The 23,911-nt window shown below is 38.9% G+C and overlaps 1 protein-coding gene across 1 annotated transcript; it reads left to right on the forward strand.

Moving 5' to 3' along the window:
* Positions 1–5,262: 5,262 nt before the first annotated feature.
* On the forward strand, positions 5,263–22,092 carry WBP2 (WW domain binding protein 2). Its single transcript, XM_026702016.2, has 8 exons — positions 5,263–5,411; positions 7,660–7,768; positions 8,863–8,998; positions 12,673–12,765; positions 15,325–15,465; positions 16,010–16,129; positions 18,131–18,207; positions 19,939–22,092. The coding sequence occupies exons 1-8, from the start codon at positions 5,353–5,355 to the stop codon at positions 19,990–19,992; spliced, it is 789 nt and encodes a 262-aa protein (XP_026557801.1). The 5' UTR covers positions 5,263–5,352; the 3' UTR covers positions 19,993–22,092.
* The last annotated feature ends 1,819 nt before the right edge of the window (positions 22,093–23,911 follow it).

Here is a 23,911-nt window from a genome sequence, read left to right on the forward strand (position 1 = left end):
CTCTTGAGCTTCTAATATAAGCATGCATGTTTTATACACAATGAGAACAGCAGAGAAGATATGTTCCCATTATAAAAATGCTGCATTTTTTAACAGTTGGAGGGATCCATGGGAGTTGTGTAATGGCAAATGAAAAAACATGTATATTATCATACAGATGCCATGAGTTACATGCTTGTACCAGATATTAGAAGATGATTTAGGTTAACACTTGCATAATATCACCATGTGCATTGGGCATCATCACTTTCACAGATACCACTGACAGGTTCAAGCTTGCTTGTTTCTTTACTATCCAATCTTCAGCTGAAAACACTGTACCTAGAAAAATTAAGTTGCATTATTGTATAACTATTTAGTAAAGAGTGATAATTTGGAAGTGGTTTGGAAAGTGCAAGGACACATTTCAAAAACTTATTTTAATTTGGAGGTTTGAAAATAATTTGAAAACTTCCCTTGAATTGCTGAATGAAATTCAAAGTAGACCAGAAGGCTTATACAATAATGATTCTTGAGCAGGGGTGGAATTCAAATTTTTTAACAACCGGTTCTGTGGGCATGGCTTAGGTGGTGGACATGGCTTGGTGGTCATGATATTGGCTGGATGTGGCCAACTCAATATCACTCACATCGAGGCGCACATCTCCTCGCCTGGCCTCTCAAGACTGGGGATGCTGCAACAGTCGTAAGTGTGAAAAATGGTCATAAGTTACTTTTTTCAGTGCCTTGTAAGTTTGAATGGTCACTCTACACAAGCAAAGTACCAGCAAAGGAGGGGAAAAAAACTCCAGAGAAGTTCCAGAGACAGGAAGTCTAGTCCTGCCAAGAATGTAATAAAGGTTAATGGATAGGCAGTTTCTGTAAGCAACACCAGAATGTTTCCTTCCTGCCTTCCTTACAGGATTAGGCCAGTAATTTCTTCTAACAACCGGTTCTCCAAACTGCTTAGAATGTTAACAACCGGTTCTAGAGAATAGGTGCGAACTGGTAGAATCCCACCTCTGTTCTTAAGCCTTTAAGGCAAGGGCCTTCAAGCTTAGGAAGTTTAAGACTTGTAGACTTCATCTCCCAGAATTCCTGAGCTAACATGACTGGAGGAGGAATTCTGGGAGTTGAAGTTTTAAAGCTGTCAAGTTTGAAGACCTCTGCTTTAAGGTATCACAAATTAGTTTTCACTGCCTGCTGCCCCATTAAGAATAATAGGAACCTAAGAGGAGAAATAGGGATTTTTATATAGATTGTAAAACTAAAAAGGATGGAGGCAGGGTTTCATGATAGGGTTGCCTGAGATATCAGCTCAGGAAACAAGACAAAACTTCCTCTGAATGGGAAAATTACATTATTTCTGTTATGTGTCAGACAACAGATTTTTTTGCTCATTACAGACAAGCCAGACAAAAGTCAACTTGGTTGTATAAAAAGGATGGGGCATCAGTGCCAAATTATTGTGTATATTATGGATGGAGGGCCCCTTTAGGGAAGAGCACAACTATGAATAGGAATTAATGGAAGTGAAAATCATTATTCACATGACTAAGCAACCATGTATGAGTGACAAACTACACGTTGCTTATATATAAACCACAGAATGAGTTCTGAAAAGAAATGGAATGAGCCAAATTGAAATAAACTATTTTACTATTTTATTTTAACTTGAACGTTGAAAGCATCTGGCAATTTAAAAAATCCAAAAACAAACAAACAAATTCAAAGGTGTACATTAAAACCAAAAGAAGCATTCATTAGAAGAGTTTGGTTAGAAATGCATTGGGCCAGAGTAGGCAAGTAATTTTCCCAAGAGACCACATAAGAAACTGGGACTATTATGGAGGGTTGAACTAGTAGAGATCTGAAAATGTGTCAGTATGCATGCCCACACATATTAAAAAAGTCGCATCCAAAATAAAAGCAATGCAGTTGTACGCATGGCGGCATTGATTTACATTTAATCTCTAATTTTTATTGATCTCATGCAGGCTGGATAGGGATAGCCAAAGGGCCAGATGTGGTCCATGGGTTGTAAAATGATCTGAGCTGTCTTTATCATGGAAGAAAGAAGGCATTCTATTGCTTCAGACAGGGGTGTCAAACTAAAGGCCTGCAGGGAGCTTAGATCTGGCCCACAGGACCAGCCTGCAAATAGCGAAGGACCGGTCCACAGTGCCTCTGCTAGTGAAAATGGGGCATGAGAGGGATGTGTGTGGGCTCCTCCATGGCCCATTTTTGGCCTGGACAACCTCTTACAGCACACAGGCTCCCGTTGCACATTTTCAGCCTGGAAACCCCCCTGCACCCTATTTTGGCTGCTAGAGTGCTGCAGGAGGCCTTCCAGGCCAAAAATGGGCTGCGCCCCGTGCCCCATTTTGGCTGGCAGAGGGCTATCAAAACTAAAAACAAAAAGAGAAATGTTTCCCCTTTTGCATTTGAGTATGCAAGAAGGGGCAGGAAAGGAAAAAGGGAAAGAGCAAAGACAAGAAAAGATGGGAAGAGAGTTGTGCTGTCCAGACAATTTAGAGTTAATGGGATTTGGGATAATTAGTTAGGAATTGGGAGCTGTCCCCTTAAGGGAATGCATCATGGTAAATGTAGTTAAGGTATCCTGGGAAATGTGGTTCATGTCATGTGACCACATCTGTAATCATGATTGGTCACTGAATTGACCCTTGGTGGGTTGGGGGAGGTTTCTTCCCTCTTGCTTGGACCCCAGCAGCATGCTGGTGCTTCACCCTTTGCTCTATCATTATCAGGATGAGAGATTACCATCTTTTTACACCATAAAGTGCAGCTATGCAGAAAATGGACATTGAGATGAATCTCAATGTAACTGAGTTATCTTGAGGATGCCTGATGAACCAATAAAAAGACTTTGTATGGATGCCTTTGTAGAATTATCTATCTGCCTTTATACATTCAGTCAGTAATTACAGAAGACAGAACAAGAGTAAGGAAGGAAAAATAAAGAAAGAGGGGAAGGAAGAAGAATGAAGAGTGAAGGGGGGGGAAATGGAAGGAAGGAGATTATAATGAGAGTGAGGGAGGGTCTCAGTGAAGTCCTGCCTTAGCACCTGGCCACCACAGGTGCCCTGACACAAGTCCCTTGTCACGTCCACCATGGCCACACCCCACTCCCCCCCTGGCCCTCAAGGTCGAACACAGCCTTGATGTGGCCCTCAATGAAATCGAGTTTAACACCCCTGGTTTAGGAGCAACACAGGAATAAACACAGGCCGGTCACATCTACCTGACACATCAGAGTGGGGAGGCATGGAATGCTGTGGGTCCCATCCCTGAGGGAGATACACCTGGTGGGAAGCAGAAGAAGGGCCTTCTCCCTGGTGGCTCCCTCTCTCTGGAACATCATTTCCCCAGAAATTAGAATGGCCCCCACTCTAATACTCTTCCAGAAGATGCTGAAGACCTGGTTCTGCCAGCAAGCCTGGGGAACCCAGAGCGGGATGGAGCCTATCAAATGGCTTGTGTGATCTGCTGTTGTCAAGGCTGGAGTAGATGGAAGTTGGGGGATGATTTTTTTTCTTCCAGATTTTGTTCTATTGTAATTTATTTGATTCTTTTTATTAGTTTTTATTGTTTTGTTTTTTAAATATGGTTTTACATTCTGTAAGCCACCTTGAGCCGCCATGGGCAAATAGGCGGCAATATAAATTCAATAAATAAATAAATAAACCCTCTTTTATGCGTCAGATACTGTGATTAAGTCTCTGACAGGAATGTTGGAAGAAATAGCCTTTTGGGTTCAGTTCCAAGTGGGGAAGAAAGACACTGGAAACATGGTGACTGTTTGGAAAGTTTGGTTTAATGGTGGACAGGATCACATGCTTTGGGTGAAGAAAGAAGGGAAAGGGGCTAAGATGCTGAAAGTGCCTGGGTTTTATACCCTCTGTTGGGATTTGAATTTGAACTTGTATTCTGATTGGTTGTCAGACTCCCATGGGGCCATGCAGGGGCAACTCTGTCAGCTGTCCTGAGTCCCAGGCTTGGTTGAGCCTTGCTGGATGATGATGTAATGAAAGGGCTTTGGACAATTCCTATTAATAGCTCTATCTTGAGATCTTTGTTATGTATAATAGGCTGGCCTAGGCCAGAGTAATGGCCCATTAGCAAAGGTGGGGGTGGGGCTGAGTTTCTGCTTTTGAGGTGAGTTTCTGCTTCTGAGTTTCTACTCTTTTTAGAGAAAATATTCTGCCTTTTTAATATTTCCTAGGATATTTCATTTTGGCGGGGAGGAGTGGGTGATAACTTCCCACAGGAACATCAGAAAATTTCTCTTGCAGCTCTTACTGGCTATAGCTAGATGTGATCCTAGCATAATCAGCAGTCTCTGAGGATCAGATTGCAAGCCATTTAACATTGAAATCTTCAGTTGTGCCTATGTAACAGATATAGGTTGTTTTTATTCAATATTCTCCAGTCTAGATGGAACAGGAGTTGCAAGGTGACCTATCTTTCTAAATGTCTGGAAGTATATGTCCTAAGTTCTTGCCTTTTATTTTTGCAACATCTTATGAGAGTTGCCCATTAATACTTTTTTGCATAAGTCCAAGAAGGACACACTCACCAAAATATGCAGGAGTAACCCAAAATGCACCAGGGATAGTTTTAAGGAAGTGAAATAAGCAGTATCAGAATCTGAAAGTGTTTTATCTAATTAGCAAAACTTTAAGAGACTAGCATTAGCATTATGTAACATTAAACTTTATTCTGACATTACACAGTTGCGTTTACTAAAGCAGGGGTCTCCAACCTTGGCTGCTTGAAGACTTGTGGACTTCAACTCCCAGAATTCCTCAGCCAGCAAAGCTCCAAAAAAGCTGGCTGAGGAATTCTGGGAGTCAAAGTCCACAAGTCTTCAAGCAGCCAAGGTTGGAGACCCCTGTACTAAAGCACCAATTATTGTGAATGGAATCTTGCGCAAGGGTCTTCAAACTCGGCAAGTTTAAGACTTGTGGACTTCAACTCCCAAAATTCCTGAGCTAACATGACTGGAGGAAGAATTGTGGGAGTTTCAAGTCCACAAGTCTTAAAGTTGTCCAGTTTGAAGACCCCTGATCTAGTGCATTTAGCCAGAAGCTCGTGATTAGAAACTTCACCCCTTCCACTTTTCTGCAAATTTTCCCGTGGTCAAAAGCCATCTTTTAAACCAACGAACTACATTTCCCATCAAGCCTTGGCATCGCCCCCATCGCTTTATTCCTCTTCCGGTTCTGTTCGTTGCCTAGAGCTCCTCTAAGCCGGAAGTGGCTCGCAGAACTTGCGTAGAGCCGCTTTATTAACGGCTGGAGCCTCTCAGTCCAGCGGGTGTTGGGGAAAGGAGTCATCAGTTGCTTAGCGGCCATGGCGCTGAACAGGAACCATTCGGAGGGAGGCGGCGTCATTGTCAATAACAGCGAAAGGTACTGGGGGCGGCATTGGGGTCCGGTCTAAGCATACTGCGTCAGTGGCTCTTCCCCCTTTACTCCCCGGCTCCCGATTCCCGTCGCAGCTGCCCCGCCTCCGGGGGCGGGGAGAGAAAGTTCGCCATCTGTCCGCCCCGATCTCGCCCTTTCTTGCTCTTTCTAGTGTTGGGAGCCTCCCCCGTACCCCGATCCTTTCGATCATTAATAGGCTTGTCTTTAGAGTATCATGACCTCTTTTGTTATGCTGCAGTATGATCATTTTTCTGGAAATGCCTTGGCTTTTGTGCGATTGAAGGCATAGTAAGACTAAAACAAAATTAGCTAACAATGGAAAAACAACTGAAGAATTGTGTGCAATAGAACTTCGTCCTGAGCCGTAACATGTTTTTCTAAATATCCTCAGCTCGTATAATTTTGTAAACTGTCTTTGTTTTTTGTTTCCAAAGACTTTCACTTATTCTATTTTATTTATTTATTTTATTTTTTCTTATATGTACCCATGTATTCATAACTATGTTTTACTTATACCTATTATCTTGGAAGCAATTGACAAACCAAATAAATAAATAAATAATAAATTCATTTCCCATGAAGATACTTTAAAACAAATAAGATTTCTTTCTGATTCCTTTTCACCTAGGGCAGGATCATACTGCTAGTGGTAAATATCAATAATATAAGATACCTTTTTCCATTGTTGGCAATATGCACCAGTCTGAGCAGTTGACAAGTCAATAGATGCAAGCCAGCTCAGGAATCAGCTTAAAACCAGAGTTTTAAAAACACACTGTTTTTAGAGAAAGAAATTAAAGGAATACCACAAAGAACTGGGAGAATAAATAGCAAAATGAAGAAAATAAATGAGAATAAAAGTTGAAACATTGGCAATGGATGTAGGTGGCAACATTTGGTTTGTAAATGTAACATTAAGGGGAACATGAATTTCAGAATGTATAACAATATACTTCAGCTTTGGAAAGCTGACAAGGGTAAATATTCCAAATTACATTGTGATTTCTCTTTTATTCCAACTTGTCTTGGCTATTTCTCATATATTTATAACTTTATTCATATATTGCTGAATCAGTACTGACTTGTGGAATTTTATAAAACAACAAATACGCCCATAACAGAAAAGGTGTTCCATATTTATGCAAGTAAATTGAAACAACCAATATGCAAACAAAAAGATGAATTATAATTGTCATGAAAAATAAATACAACAAATCCAAACAAAATCAAATGAATTAATAGCAACAATTAATAACTCAAAATAATATAACGAAAGATGTAAATAAACTTTGACAAAGCTCCAAGAATATCCTCAGAATGAGCAACATATATATTCCCACAATAGGAAAGAACTTATGCCATAAGTGTCTTATAATAATTTTTTACAATGCAAAGTTAAACTATTAGAAGGCTTCTTGAGGTCATGTTAGTATGGTGAAATAGTATAATCTACCACCATGCCTGTTCTTCTCATCTGAACATGCTTTTGCCATTCCTTGTTCTTCCTTTGTCAAAAAAGTAGTTGCATTTTGGAAGGGTACATTGAATACCCTCTCATTACGAAGTTTTCTATGTATATTTCTTCACTGGAAGCAATGAAAGAGAGCATATAAAAATGAAAATATGACTTCAGTATTAAAAGATAATAAATGATCAGGCTGAGGTCTGATTTTAACACCATTAAAAACAAAGATTATAGATTAATGGTACACAAAGAGAGTTCCAGTTTTATTTCTGCAGAGCATAGGAACATTTACTGAAAAAGGCTGATGCGAACTTTTTCAGTCAATCCTGTGGAAGAGTAGAAGACTAGGAGCGCTGCAAATTTGTCTCCATTCAGGCTACACAAAATACATGAATTGAAATAACAATCCTATCCAAGTGACAGATGGAATCGTTGATATTGCTGCTACAGTATTAAAACTGGGTGGAATAAATTAAGTAATTTTTTACTGAATTATGTCATTTCATATGTAGTAGCTTTGGCTATGTTAAGAATACTGCCTTTGGCATTAGTCATGCTGAGTAATGTTGGCTCATTTTGGGGGGATGATTTTCAACAAAAAGGGTTGCTGACAAACTCACTGATAATCATTGTGTGCCTGTTTGTATTTAGTAATCTACAGGTTGCATTTGTTTAACTCTTGTGCCAATGATGTTAAAGCATATATGTCTTAGATGTAAAAGAATGACTAGACAGTAAGTATCTGTTGTCTGTTTTGTTGGAGTATAGCATCTTGATGAATTACGAGCACATTGAAATGACTTTCCATGACATGGAACATATGCCAGAGGCATTTAAAGGGACCAAGAAAGGCAGTGTCTTCATGACTCCGTATCGAGTAAGTCAGCAATGTGTATTTTTAACATGCACACTTGGAAAGAGAAAAACATCCTAAAACTCCTGATAGGTTTCTCTTACTATCAATACCTTCTGTATTCTGGTTTAACTATATTGATATGGGAGAACCAATATAAATGTAGCCCCTTTTGTTAAAAACTGGGCAATTGCATTTAATCATTGTATTAAGGTGGCTGACTTTTGGAATTAGCATTTTTATGCTTGGTAAATCCAAAAACCAAATGAAAAGGAACATAAAATGAATTGAACTGTAAAATAGAAGCAGCAAAGGTGGTAGTTGTAAGGCTGGCCTTGTCCCTTCTTTACCTTTTCTGCCCCATAATCTGAAGTTCAGATCTTCTAGGCAACATGAAGCAGTGGCTGAGGCCTTACAAAAAAGATTTGGCCTTGTAATGGATAGCATGATTTTATGATGAGTTTTCATTTCCAGTGGCTAGTTTGAGTATTCTCAGTTGCCATATGAAGCAGTACTAGAATTATATTGGGAGAGCAAGCTGGAGCTAGTAAAAAGAGGTGCTAGAATGGCTGGATTGCTTCAGTAACTTGAAAGTACATGGGCAGATGGGTATTTCGAGCACTTTGGATAAGAGCCTGGGTGGCGTTTTGGTTGAATGCAGTATTGCAGACAAACTCTGCTCATAACAAGAGTTCATCGTGATGGGGCTCAAGGTTGAATCAGCCTTCCATCCTTCCAAGGTCAGTAAAATAAGGACCCAGATTGTAGTGGCCAATATGCAAATAATGCTTTGATATTGTAAACTGCTCAGAGAGTGCTATAAAGCACTATGGAGCAGCATATAAGCCTCAGTGCTTTTGCTATTAGATTAATACTGTATATCAGCTGAGTTATTTGAGAATTTAAAAGCTATCTAGAAATAGATTAATATTGCTGTTTCATAGTATCAGTCAAATAAATTGTTGGTTTCTATTTTCCAAAGAATTTGGAAGCATTAGTTGAAATATTAGGTCGTTATAAAATATCATTTGAGATTTTATTAGTGTGTAGCAATGAAATCTAGTGGGTTTTTTTTTCTGATTCTAAACATTAAAAATCTGTATTCATTTTGCTTGCAGGTTATTTTTGTATCTAAGGGAAAAGATGCAATGCAGTCTTTCATGATGCCCTTTTATTTAATGAAAGAATGTGAAATTAAGCAACCCGTGTTTGGAGCAAATTATATCAAGGGCGTAGTAAAAGCAGAGGCAGGAGGTAAGTATCCCTGTGTTTTTGGCATTTGTTCTTACAAAAAACAATTCACAAATTATTAGAATTATTCTCCATCATCTTTGCAATGAACTGTGAATTCATCTTAATTTACTTGCAAAAAAATTAACAAATGAGTTGTGAGTACTGTAATTACTTTGTGCTAGTGAAATGTTTAGAATAATTAATTATACATTGTAGTAACAGATGTTGGTAACGTATTCGGTGGGGTGAACATAGAGAACATAGAGGGTGAACATGCTTTGGACAAAATATATTTGGACTTCAGTAAGGCATTTGACAAAGTAGACCATAACCTATTTCTTGGTAAGATACAAAAATGTGGGATAGATAGGTGATTTGTATCTGGCTGACCAACCACATTCAGTCCTGAACGGAACTAAATCTACATCGAAGTGTGCATTGGGGAACTTCAAGATTCTATCTTATATCCAGTATTCTTTAACATCTTCATAAACTATTTAGATGAGGTGTTAAAAGGGGAACTCATCAGATTTGCAGGCAACATCAAACTAGGAAGAATGGCCAATATTTTAGAACAGGGGTCTTCAAACTTGACAGCTTTAAGACTTGTGGACTTCAACTCCTAGAATTCCTGCTCCAGTCATGTTAGCTCAGGAATTCTGGGAGTTGAAGTCCACATGTCTTAAACTTGCCAAGTTTGAAGAACCTTGCTTTAGAAGATAGGCTCAGGATCTAGAAAGAACCTGACAGATTTGAATATTGGGCCATATTAAAAAATGCAGTTCACTAGTGAGAAAATTAACGTTTTATACTTTGGCAACAAAAACCAAATGCACAGGTATAGAATAGGTGGTACCTTGCTCAACAGTGGTAATTGTGAGTCAGATCTAGAAGCCCTATTGGACAAAAAAGCCAATGCAGTCCTAGGTTACATTGACAGAGGGATAGTATCAAGGTCATTTGAAATATTAGTATCGCTATACATTGCCTTGGTAAGATCACATTTGGAATAATGTATCCAGTGCTTTCCTGCCAGTGAGAGCAATTAATCAATGAAATGGCTTGCCGTCAGAAGTTGTGAGTGTTCCATCGTTAGAGGATTTTAAGAAGAGTTGGACAGCCATTTGTCTGGAATGGTATAGGATCTCCTGTTTGGGCAAAGGGTTGGACTAGAAGACCTCCAATTTCCCTTTCAACTTTGTTACTCTGAATACTCTTCTTGCTACTTTACTTATAACAAAAGACCAAATAAGCATGTTTGTCTCAGTCATGATTAAACCAAATCGTCTATGCTAAAGAAGAGAATGGTCCTCCGTAGTACCTGAACTGATGGGAGGGATACCTCCAAGATCAGTATTGTTCCCATTCGATTCTCTGACTCTGGTCTCCTCTTGCAGGCAATAATAATACTTTTGGGGAACTCCCAACGCGTACAAAATATGCATTCTTGTTTTATATTTCAAATTTTATTTGAATTTTGAATTTTTGAACATTTTTATTTATCTTAAATCGAGACTGGATTTCCCTTGCATGAACAGTCCCGTCCCCCCTTGCACACCTACACATACACTTCTTCGCAAACTATAGCGCTCAGCTAGAAGCATTAGGGGAAACAAATCATTATACCGAGTATGGAAACTTTTAAAAGAGTTTCAAAACTGATGAAAACATTAACCACCCTCATTGCCTACTTTCACTAAGTATGGTGAAGCAAGATGTCACAAAAATGGATCTCATCTTTTTTATTTCTTATAGTAAAGCTAAATCAGACTGTACTTCATCTGCTTAGGTTAAATGGCTTATGACAAGCAGCATTCTGAGATCCCACAGAGGTCATTAATCTATAGCAGCATTCTTATCTCGGTTGCTTTTCGATGGCTGCACAGTTCTATTTGATTTCAAGTTTCATATCTAATTGACGTGAAAGCTTTTAAGCAGTTTTTTCCCCTGCTCCATCTCATGATGTTTGTCTTAGCAGAAGAATGAAATATGACAATGTCCATTTATGCCATCTTATATTGTATTAAAAGAGCCGAGAGCCTTATTTCTGAGTGACGCTCAGTATCAGTCTGCTTCAAATATCCAATCTACCAATCTAGCTGGGAGATAAGGGATCTTTTAAAATGTCTGGTCATACTGATATCTTTTCATTGTTTTACTTTTAGGGTGGTGTATGGGCAATGATTTGATTGTGCTGATGAGCACATTTGGAGTTTCAAAAGCATACTATTAAACAATGGCTACAACCAATATCTGTGGTTGTGACTACTCATATACACCTATTTACCAGGAGGTAAAATAATTCATAATATCTTGACCCCTCAGGATATTTCTTGTCACCCCAACACATTTGTACTTTTTTATAGCCAGACCTCCAAATCCAGCATTTGGCCTTAATTACTACCACTTTATATATGGAATACAAATATATTTGTTGTTAAATAAAGATAACAGCAGTGATTGAAGTTTTGCTTTTCAGTATGTTCATTTCCCATTTAGTTTCTTTTAACTGAAATGCACATCAGATGATTGGAAGCCTAGCAGATGCCAAGGATCTCCATGGGCATCACATTGCTTTCCATACATAGGGGTTGAAGTCAGCTAAGTAATTCAGAAGCATTTACAGGACTCTTATGTAATGGATGGGCTAAACACACAGCCCTCTTACTTTTCTGGAAGCTCCCAAATTTAAAGGACTACAGCCATGTTGATAATATGTTTAGTGGTCTGTTTCCAGTCCTGCAGCTCTAAATTTTTCCTATAATCCATATAATTTTTAGCCCAGATAAACTCCTAGTTCTTATTTAATTTCACTTCACATGGTTGCCATTTTTGGCTATCTGAAGAATAGTTGCGAAGATGTTTTAACAAATCAAATTTGCCCCTGGCTCGCTCAGAACAAATTTAATCTGTGTAATGTTATTCTTTGCAAATTATTGTTGTTTTTCTTTCCTAGATTTTGATGGCTCTTGAAAGCACGGATCTTTTTTGTTGTTTAAAATCCATCTCCCTGCAACATTATCGTCATTCTACATTGTATATATAGTACTCAATTAGACTTTCATACTTCACTCAGCTATTATGGAAAAAAGATTTCACCCAATTCTCCCTGCCATTAAATAGTGACCAGTTTTTTATATTTGTTTTGTAGCGATAGAAACATTTATATTTGCAAATGATCAGAATAACCTACCGGCAGCTCTCAGATTTTATTATCTAAATAAAAAATAATTATTATTTCTGGCTCCACGGTTTGAAAGTGTTTGTCTGCTCTTAAAAGTAGCAACAAGTAGAGAGCATATTGGTGCAGTGGTTAAATGCTGGCCTAGAAAGCATTCTCTATTCTATTCTCACTTTAGGCATGAAAGCCAGCTGGGTGATTTTGGGCTAGTCACACTCTCTCAGCCCAATTGTTGTTATGGAGAAAATACAGGAATATTAGGTACTGGTGGATTCACCACCTTGAGCCATATATTGTATAAAAGAAAAGCAGGAGAAAGTAAGAAGGAGAAAAAGAGAACATGGCTTTCCTTTTACTAAAGTTGCTTTTATACATGACTAAACGACTGAGGCCAAAACTGAATGAAAAGATGATACAGGAAGAGCCTTATAAGGATCTCAGGAGCCTTATAAGATATCCTGGTAGTAGACAAGCTCATTTTACTTTTTCCACCTATCTTGTCTTATTTTACTAGGTGGTTGGGAAGGATCTGCAACGTTCAAAATGACATTCTCAGCTGGAGGTGCCATTGAGTTTGGACAACGTATGTTACAAGTAGCATCTCAAGGTATTTATAACAGAAGAAGATCTGCTAAAGGCTGATGGGAGAGAAATCTGGGTGTGCCACGATGAAGAGTTGAAAATGTCTTTCAGATTAGAATGCATACCCGGATTACTTAAAATAGTTGAGGGAATTAAAATAAAGCTAATTACAAAATAAGTGCTTATTTTGGTATTCCTATCTCAAGATTATTCTTTTTATCATGAGAGCCCCAGTGGATGCGTTCACTTTTGGCTTAGCACTTACAACAGAAGTCTTATGAGTGCTGTCAATGCAGGTGGTCCTCACTTAATGACTATTTGAAGTTACGATGGACTTTTAAAAAGCTACTTATGACCCATTCTCAAAGTTTTGACAGTGGTATTCCCCCTCTTCCATCGCGTAATTGCATTTCGTGTGGTTGGTGACTGGCTCACATTTATGATTGGTTGCAGCATCCTGCAGCCATGTGACTGTGAGATGCAGTGGGTTTTTTTTTCTGTTTTCAAGCAAAAAAACCAGTCATTGGATTCATTTAGTGACCACATAGTTTGTTTAACAACTGTAATGATATAATGGTTTTATAATGACCATTATAAAAATGTTTGTAAAATCAAGTCAGGTCATGTGATGACCCACTTAACAACTGCAACAATTTATAGCCAAATTCCTGGGCTCAATTATGGTTGTATGCCAAGGTCCACCTGTGTCTGTTATTCGATTAAACCTGTTGTGGTTCGCCGGCAGCCTGTGCAGTTGGCAACGGAATAGGATAGCGGGGAAGAATGGAGACCAGTCCGGGAGTCTGGAGAGGACTTGGATGAGGGTCCTGTGTCCAATTCAGAGATGAGGCCAGGACCATCTGGGAGTGGGGTGCTGCTTCCGGAGCCTCTGGAGTCTGGCAGCAGCAAGGCAGAGGAACCAGGGGAGCCTGTTCCCAGTGCGTGTGTGCGCAGAGCTGCTAGAAGGCAAGAGCAGCTGAAACAAAAGGGACAACTCGGAGTAAGGCTGGGAGCTGATTGCCCCTCCCATAAGGTATAAAGGACAGGCAAAGGTGAAGAAATCTTCATAGGAAGCAAAGTCGTTCGTTCTGTCCAGATTAATCCTTGAAGCTCTGCGTGGACTTTGTACTTTGCTTGGTTTTTTTATAGTTCATTCAGCACTTTTGTTGTTGGCAGCAATTCAAAGGAGAGAAAGGTGGGTGCTTATCTCAAGGGACAGTTTGGGACTCAGTACATCTGGGAATGAATATTTCCCAGCGTTGAAATAAAACGGCTTGTTTTAACTAAGCATGTGCTTAATTGCGGTCTTGGAAGCCTTGGTCAGAACAATGGATTATCAGTTGGCAGTTCTGTTTTCAGATCTCCTTTCTGCTAAGGATAGAATTACAGCCTTTCCTCTCACCTTTCCAGTTAACCCCATCCTTTCTCTGGCCATCCTGCTGCCTCTGAACTCTTTCTAGTACCAAATTGACTTTCATGAGACAGAAAAAAGTTTCATTCCTCCAGTGTCCTGTTTTCTTCTACTAACTAGTTCAATGCTAGACTTAGGCGGTTCTGCTTGCTCTGTGTTTCTGCATTTCTGCTCTGTTTTTATCTGATACATTAGAGCAAGGATGTCAAATGGTCGGTCCACAGGCCGGATGCATCACACGCCCACCCCAGCTCTGTGAAGGGGGAAAACGTTGCGAAATATCATGTGACAGCAATGTGATGTGGAGAGTTTGACACCCGTGCATTCAAACCTTTAAACAGAAAGCCAGAACTGGGTTGCAATGCTGTTGACTTCATTTTTTTTTCCTATTGCACCAGGCATCACAAATTCTGTTGCCTACCCTGAAAAGAAAGTGATAGAACTAAAGAATATAGCATAATTTTGGGTAGTATTTGACTTACAGCTACAATTGGGACCCTAAATTTGGATTGCTAAACAAGGCAGTCGCACAACCTTTCTTGCTACAATTGTTATGCAAATCACTGTCATTGTTAAGTGTCATTAAGTGAATCCTGTTATCCCCATTGACTTGGCTTGTCAGAAGCCAGCTGGGAAGGTTGCAAATGGTGATCAGATCATCTCAGGTGGGATTCAGATATTTTTTACTACCGGTTCTGTGGGCGTGGCAGGGGAAGGATACTGTCAAATCTCCAGTCATAGGTGGTCTTTACTGGTTCTCCGAACTACTCAAAATTTCCGCTACCAGTTCTCCACAGCTGGTCAGAACCTGCTGAATTCCACTTCTGTTCAGGATGCTGCAACTGTCATAAATACATGCCAGTTGCCAAGCACCCACAGAATGCTCTGATGGTCATAAGTGTGAGGATTGGTTTTAAGTCACTTGTGTCAGTGCCATTGTAACTTCAAATGGTCTCTAAATGAGTGGTTGTAAATTGAGGGCCATCTGTGTAGGAGACTCACTGGCTGTAATTACTGATATTGCTAGTTGTTGGTTTTAATTTGTGTTGTGATGTCAGTGAACTTCATGTGTGCCATTGCCTTGTCGGGTTCTTGTCGGGCTTCTGGCTGTTGTATTCCTGAAACACTTCCTGTCGGTTTGGTTGAATTAACTTACTCATCTTTGTTTTCTAGCTTCAAGAGGTGAAGTTCCGAATGGAGCCTATGGTTACTCCTACATGCCAAATGGGGGTTATACCTTCCCACCACTTGCTACCAACGGGGTGTATCCTCCTCCGCCTCCTTCAGGATATCCTTATCCACCACCACCACCTGGTGAGTTTTGGAAGTAAAAGAAGCCGGCTTTTAATTAATGTTCCATTTAGAAATATGGTAGGGAAACCAAGTAAGGCTCACTTTTTCATCCTGATATTTACCTATTTTCAAATGTCACCCAAACTGCCAACTCCCTTGTTAAGCGTAAGCAAGGTTTGTTTTGCGCAAAAGCACTTGCTTTTAGTTATTACGAAGTTTCTACTAATAATATGGTTCATCCTTGTCCCAGTACTTCTCCATACCTTTCATAGGTTGATGAAAGTGTTCAGATACCGTGTAATCACAAGGGAGCCAATCTGGATAAGCTGGAAGCAGTTGGCATGGTCAGGAATATATCTGAAATAGCTCTGATTGCAGCATGACCCATATAATGATATAATATGGTCAGTTTCTGAGTTCTTCTTCTTGTTCCTTTGTAAATAAATTGGACCCTTTAATGTACCTAAAAAGGTCAACTTGAGGGCAAGCATTTCAGGGATAGTGTGGTTTGTCTCAGCTAATTGTTTTTGCAGTGTTTTACACTTGTCTTTTTCTACTGTCCTAGAATTGTATCCTGGCCCACCAATGGATGGTGCTATGGGATACATGCAGCTTCCGCCTCCTCCCTATCCTGGGCCTATGGAACCACCTGCTGCTGGCCCAGATCTTCCCACCACTCCAGCAGGTAAGATGTTTGCACAGAGACCAAGATAGGAAGTTTTCTGACAACCAATAGATTGGCATAAAGCCTTTGAATCAGGGGTCACGTATGTAGCCTTTCTAACTTGTGCCTTGCCAGCACGTTGGTATACTACTACGTTATTCCCATCCAATACATTGTGAAGACACCAGATTGGAAAAGGCTGTTCTAAAGGCTTAGCAAACCAAATTAGCATTTGTTTTGTGGATAAAGCCCATTTAAAAGAAAACATATTTTGGAAAGCCATTTTGTAGAGATGTAATTTTAACTCAGATGGCTAATTTCTAAAAAAGGTTCAGTTGAAGCTCTATTAATCTCCTTTGTAGGACCTCAGACAAAATCTATTTATGAAGGAATTACCTTTTGTTATTGTCAAGCTTTGCAAATCCAGTTCATAAAGAAAGGGAAAAGGGGTTTTGTTCACTCTGTGTATCACCAACAAAAGGCAAAACTTCCAGCAATTTTCACCATGTATAAACCCAGGAAGGGCTGAGTTTTCAGTAAAGATGGCAGGTGGTTAATTCCTACATAGACAGAATAACAGCACAAGTTTTATTTACATGACTTTTCAAATATAGTATATTTTCAATTAATTGAATACAAAATAAAAACAATAAATCACATAGTTATCAAGAAAGAATTAAGAAAAAATATACAAGAGAAAGACAAACATGCAAGGCGTATATTCCTATGTGTATATGGATACAAAGTGTGCCAAAAGCCAGGCCTCACAATTTATTATATAAATTACATTACAGCCTTGAATTGGTTCCATTTTCTCCTAAACTGTTTCTTATTCATTTAACATGTTATAATTTTATCCAGCAGCACAGACATTAGGAGTTTTAAACAGATACTACAAATCAAAGAGGAAACTTTCACTGTATAATATGTATTATTAGCAAAGAACTGGAGAGATAAAAGTTTAGAGGCAAATCCAGTGTTTGGCGCTGGAGTCAGTTGAAGAGTGGCAGGACGTCAGAGGGTATAATCTTCCTCTTGTGCACAAAAGGTAGACATCTGCTTGGAGAAGAAAGGGACCAAGAAATACTTCAGCTTTTTACCCTGACTGTGGCTTTTAGAAGTCTCTAGTTTGATTTTTAGAATAATAAGGGCCACAGTTCTTGAAACATATTCCTGCAGTAGGTCTGAATACTAAGCAGGACTATATAACAAAATATAGAATGGTGCTATGTTTGCTATTGGACGTAGGTGGGGAACAAGCCCTTTTTAGCCAAGCAGAATAATCCTATTATTATATGATTAAAGGACAGTAGAGTTTCTGTGCTTATCTTATACAGCATTTAGGGAAATATGAGAAGCGAATTCAATTCTGTATAATACAAGAGATGATCAGTTACTAAAGCAGTATTCCATCTCTGAAACAAGAATTGGATAAGAAGAACTGCTGCCTTGTTTTCACCTTGTCCTTTGAATAACTTTAAAGAACTTCACAGAATTTTGAGTAGCTGATTGTGTTCCTCTAGGAAAAAAAACATACAGCAGCTTTGGGCAAAAATGGCAAGAGAATTACAACGGGGATTATACATTGTATTAAATAACAGTGTGACCTGTTTGAATATGACAGTGATTTGAACATGCAGGTTCAACACTAATTTCCAGCTTAATAGTTATGAATAAGACTTATATATTATGTATTTTCTTGAATTAGCCACAACTGCCTGGATTCCTACACATGCTAAGCATAAACCAAAGTTTACAAGCCATGATATATAAATTCACGCACCATATTAAGCCAAAAGAAAACAAATCATTTTATTCAGCGGCTGAGTACAATACGCATACCCAGCTCTTATGTGTAAACCCTAAGTGCTCAGGTGCTGTGTGTCTTTATTTGTTATACTGTATCTGTTTTATCTATTTTTATTGTAAGTCACCTAGAGTCATGTGTGTGAGATAGGCAGCTATATAAATTGATTGGTTAAACAATAATCATTAATATGTGCTGTTGGGTTTTTTTTGCAGCTGAAGCTAAGGCTGCAGAAGCTGCTGCAAGTGCATATTACAACCCAGGCAACCCTCATAATGTCTACATGCCCATGGTAAATTTCAGAAATATACTTAGAGCAAGCAGAAAAAAGTGTGTCTCTTGATTGTAGCTGAAAATTTCCATCTGTCCTTTATTTGAAAACACTTAACACGCTGCTTTCTCTTTTTCGTTTTGTTTTTTCCTTCTACCTTTAACCTTTGGTGGGTTCTAGTTTTAGGTCTTTTTGCATTTCACCATCCCAATGATATCTTCCTCTTCTTGTGAATTTTTCTAAAAAATTGTATTCTTCACTTCTTCTTTCTGTGTTCCAACTTTGTCCACTTCCTTCTTTCTGATTTCTCAACTGAAACTTCATTGACTTTCCTCATATCTGCCCAATCTACTATCTATATTTGTTGTGGTGGACATAAATATATATTTATGTACAGATATTTAAAGAAATGGCTGAAAATGAGGGAGATACAGATGGTGATTAGGTGTATATAGTTTTACATGTGGGTTGCACTATCTGAGGATATTTTATAGAAATTAGTTCTATAATTTCCACAATTATATAGTTATTTTTAATAAGATTATATTGAAGAGGCTATATCAGGGGGATTTGATTTGCTTTTGAAAAAAATCCAGTGCCACAATGCTTTTGCCTTTGCTGTGCCTCTCATGGACATGAACAGCCCTTAATGCATCCTTGATTGACAATGTTTGTGGGTATCATCTTTTGTTTCATCATGGAACTCACAGCAGTTTGAAAGGATTCCCAATATCTCTTCTATCCAGGCACTAACTTGATCTAAGATTCTTAGTTCAACAAGTTAGCTGCAGTGTATGCCTTAAGATCATATCCAAGGGCCCTTTACCATATATGTCCCTATTGTCTTAAATAATCTTCCAGCTTGTATGTAATACCGTGTTTTCCTGAAAATACGACCTATCCCAAAAGTAAGTCCTAGCTTGATTTTTACACATGTGCCCAATATAAGCCCCCCCCCATAACCCCTAATTAAGACCCTGCCCACTCCAGGGTGCACGAGTAAAAATTAAGCTAGAGTGGGGATGGTGGGTGGAGCTGCCTTACTACTTACATTTGGACAGTTGCAGCCAGACCTTGCACACCCTGACACCTGCCTAGCCGGCCCATTTCTTCTGCAGTTGGCAAGGCCAGGAAGGCTTTCCTGAAGGCATCTATAGCCGATAAGCTCCAGATTGATCTGGAGCTCTGTTACTGGCTGCAGAGGCCTTCAGGAAAGTCTTGATAGCCACAGAAAACAAAGTTAATGAAGGCCTCTGACAGTGAAAAGGAGGCTGGGAGCAACACACAAAAGTGAGGTGAGTCAATGGACAACATCCCCTGAAAATAAGACCTGATGCCTTTTTTGGTGGCAAAAAATATAAGACAGGGTCTTATTTTGGGGGAAACACGGTAGCTTTGTACATCAATATATTGCTATATATTACAAGGACACTGTTAGCACATGAGCCTAATTATTAGGGAGCCTTGTTCATTTATTTAACAATACCATACCAGTGCCCAATACCAGTAAGGCAAGAGTAGATGACAAGACATAAAAGGTGCCTAAAACAGATCTCATGACAAATAAAACCCAAGCTTTTTAAAATTACATTATAGTACAACAGAAATACTTCCTGTCAATTCAAGAACATGATTCATGCAGCATGTCTAATTTATATCTTGTTTTATATATATAAAGCATAAGAAATGCTCTATGGTTGAAATATGTGTAATAATAAACTGAAGTTGTTATTTTTCTCTCACACATTTTAGGACCAGCCTCCTCCACCTCCTTACTTTCCTCCAGAGGACAAGAAAACCCAGTAGAGAACCATCATCACATGTTGCATCCTTTATTGCCATATGGCTAAATAATGATTAGGGATATGACAGTGATAAGAGCCACCTTGTCTCCCCCGGTACATGTATCTCTCATGGACAGAAATGACAGATATATGTGCCAATAGGAAAGTGTTTCTAACATTTTCCTGGATTGGGGAATGTACAGACACTTAATATATTGTTCTCCTCTGTATGATATAATGAAGGAGTCTTTTCCCCAATCTCACCATTTAATTGTCCCAGAGAACATTCTTTCTGGAAGAAAGACTACTTCAGCTGAAACCTATCAACAGCTGTTGAATTTGGTAGGTATTGATATTTTAGGTGCTGTCCAGCTCATTCACAGTGAAGCTTCAGAAGAAAATTATCTCTGTGATTTTTTGATTGGTTCTTCGTTGCATGAACCCTGCCATCTTGTGATTAAGGAAGTTCACTGCTCTTCTGAAAAATTTGACAGCATGTATTAGACATTTGATTCTACATGGACAATGGAATTTTCTGCCATTTCTTCTACAAGATGCATGTATGGTAACACAAGTGCTTCACACTACGGACAGTCTTGTCTACTCTCTTAATACCTGGGCTCTTTCAGTTTTACGGGAACAAAGTGGTGGCTGCGTAGTTTTAGCCAGGAAAGCATCTTTACCTCTATAGTTAACAGGGTAGTTGATTTGACCAAATGGTTGATTGTCCTAGTGTAGGTTTCCAAGAAAGAAGATAGTCATAAATAAGCTTATTTATGTGTTTAGTTTATTATTGCACAGATTTTATTCCTTTAATTTTGAGTGTATTGCAACTTGAAGGAACAGATTTATTTTATGGTTTTCAGCCATCACACTCACTGTGTGTGGTGAACATCAGATTACCTTTCAACAACTCTTTGGTTTAACTTGATAAATTCAAAGGCCTTGCTAAAAAAGAAAAAAAGTCAAAGCCTTTCTAGGGTTTTGTGTATTTCCTCTTTCCTCGAGTACAATTCTTATGAGTAAAATGCCATATTCAATTCACAATAAGGCAAAATTCTTTTCTTGAAACAAAATGTTCAGGGAGGGTAAGAGGTAGAATTTTAGGAATTTTCTATGGCAGTAGGTCTTTAGATGTGTGGCTTCCAAAGATTTTGGAAAGTTATCAGAACAGTTGAAATCCTACTTGCTGGCATCCCCTCATCTGTCTAAAACAATGAAAATCTACTCTTCATTCTTTTAACACTGAATTTGATTTAATGCTGAAATGAAATAGATATAAAACTGTTATAAAACTACCTATCCTTACTGCTCCTGATAATAAAAATACTTGAAATTGCTATTTCCAGTACTGCCAGTATAAAAAAAAACCCACCCCACAAACTTGGGCCTTCTTTCAACTGTTGCTTCAGTCCAAGTTCTATGTAGTGCTTGAAGCAGTACCGGTTATTTACAACTTTGGGCGCATGTCCGCACTCTCCCACTCAGCAGGAAACATAATTGAAACATGATTTTTGCTCCAGGTTGTCCTGGGGCAAAACACAACATCTGGTAGCAAAAATATGGCGGAATAGGTTGGTCTTTCTGCATGCTTGTGCAAGGCTTAGTTTTTGCTTCCCGGACTTAGCACAAATATTTCGCTTTTATTAAAATTCGTGAACAAGCAAAATTATTTATGACCCATTTGCGTTATTCTGAACACTTAGCTACACTTTGCTGTAGAATTGAGAGACAGCCATCTCAGTTGAGGTTGGAATTACTGCCGCATAAAAATGCAGATGCTTTTTCAGCAAAAGTCTTGCAGCGCTTTTTCCTCTAGAAACTGAAACACCATCTAACTGATAACTAGGTTTGCAGACTGACTACTACGTATTTTAGGTTTCTTTAGTACTGTATGGTTTTTGCAAATGGTTTCTAGCTGACCTATAATATACTAAAATAAAAAAGCCATGCATTTTCCCCTAGGTTTGCTATTTAAATGAAAGTGATGTAACAAAATTGTTATATGAAAAATCAGTATGTATTTTGGAGAAATTTTGTTAATATGGATGTGAAATGGCTCTCTTGAATGCGAGGTTATCTTTTGATTTGCTGAGATTGTGAAATAAAATACATGACATCACATTGCTTTGGTTCAGTGGTCAACATATTGAAAACAATGACTTATGACCTGTTTCAATCCTTACAACCGTTGCAGCATCCTGGTCACTTGATCAAAATTCAGACACTTGGCAACTGATATGTATTTATGACAGTTGCACTGTCCTGGGCTCATGTGATCACCATATGTAATCTTCCCAGCCAGCTTCTGACAAAGTCAATGGAGGAAGCCAGATTTTCTTAACAACTGCATGATTCCCTTAACAATTGCAATGATTCATTTAGCTGAGGCAAACAAGGTAAAATGGAACAAAACTCACTTAACAACTTCCCTCCTTAGCAGCAAAAGTTTTGGGGCTCAATTGTGGTAAGTCAAGGACTACCGGTAATGTTTTACCTATCCAGACCTGAATGAGACAGGTAGAATGGCTTGAATTGCCATCAGCCGCCTAGAGATTTAAAAGAGGCTGCCAGCTTAAAGCCCAGTCTTACTTTTAGGCTGTGTTTTCCAACCTCAACCATTTTAAGATGTATGGATTTGGGTTCCTAGAATGTTTAGCCATGGCCATGCTGCCTAGGAGATTCTGGGAGCTTATTTTTAATCTTATATTTATCAAATTTAGTTGCTGCTCCTCACAGTTTGAGGTGACTCTGAGTTGCTTATAATAAAATATATGGAAGTAAAAACAGTTATAAATATTAAAAATAGATAAAACAAACTGAAAACTATGGGCTTGGACCAGAGAGGGGGTGTTGGCTTCTCTTAGTCGAAGTACCCATATTTTAAAGTTGCTGAGGTTGGAAAATACCGGCCTTCGGTTAGCCTCTCCACAAAGGAAGGTCTAACCAAATGGCTCTGTAAATGTTGCTGAATTACATTCCCCGTTTCCCATACTATTAGCCATGCTGGTTGGGAAGATTTGGAGGATCTCTTGTTTCTTGACAGAAGTTCCATTATATTCACAGTGAGTTTTGAATAGGCAGTATATACTTTGCTTATAAATAGGCACACGATCAACTTAATCTCCACCTGCCCTGCGACTTGTCACTTTCAGAGAAATTGTTGGTTCTTCCTGAAACGTCACTGCAGGAGGAAAGATGTGTTAGTCTATGGTGGCAAAAAATGTGGAGGAGCCTGATGGCACCTTTTCTGATGAACCCATTTTATTAAAAGACAAAAGGTTTTCATGAAATGAACCCATTTTATTAAAAGACAAAGGCTTTCATGAGATGCAGCTCCCTTCGGGAACCATGGAACCAACTTGGCACCTCCTAGGTACTGCTTCGATCTGTCTGGTTTGCATGGTAGATAGAATTCTTTATTGGCCAAGTGTCATTGGACACACAAGAAATTTGTCTTGGTGCAAATACTCTCAGTATACATAAAAGATACATTCGTCAAGAGTATAAGGTACAACACTTAATAACAGTTGTAGGGTACAATAAGCAATCAAATCATACTAGGAAACAGTCAATATAAATTGTAAGGATACAAGCGACAAAGTTACAGTCATACGGTCACAAGTAGGAGGGGATGGGTGATAAGGAGGGATGAGACTATTAGTAGTAATAGTAGTGCAGACTTTTTAAATAGTGGCCATAGAGTGACCTCTGCATTTGCTTCAGAGGAAGACAATGGTTCCTGCTGATAAGGCTCACAGAGAGGGCTGTGCACTGCACATAAAGCACTTACCTGAAGCCACGCATTAGCCAAACGTTTCCATAGCATGGCTCTTCGATTTCATTTCCTGGTATGAGTCATGTGACATTTGCTCCAGTACACCGAAGGGTTTCATAAGCCTATGTAAGCACTAGTAAATCCAGGTTGTTCCTCCTGAGCC

Source organism: Pseudonaja textilis, chromosome 2 (genome assembly GCF_049901715.1).
Source record: "Pseudonaja textilis isolate UNSWEBS1 chromosome 2, rPseTex1.2, whole genome shotgun sequence".
In the NCBI taxonomy this organism is placed as follows: Eukaryota; Metazoa; Chordata; class Lepidosauria; order Squamata; family Elapidae; genus Pseudonaja; species Pseudonaja textilis.

Coding starts and splice junctions, on each gene's coding strand:
- WBP2 (XM_026702016.2), top strand. CDS start 5,353: ATGGCGCTGAACAGGAACCATTCGGAGGGAGGCGGCGTCATTGTCAAT. Junction 8,999..12,672: donor AGTAAAAGCAGAGGCAGGAG/GTAAGTATCCCT, acceptor TTATTTTACTAG/GTGGTTGGGAAGGATCTGCA. Junction 15,466..16,009: donor TTATCCACCACCACCACCTG/GTGAGTTTTGGA, acceptor CTACTGTCCTAG/AATTGTATCCTGGCCCACCA.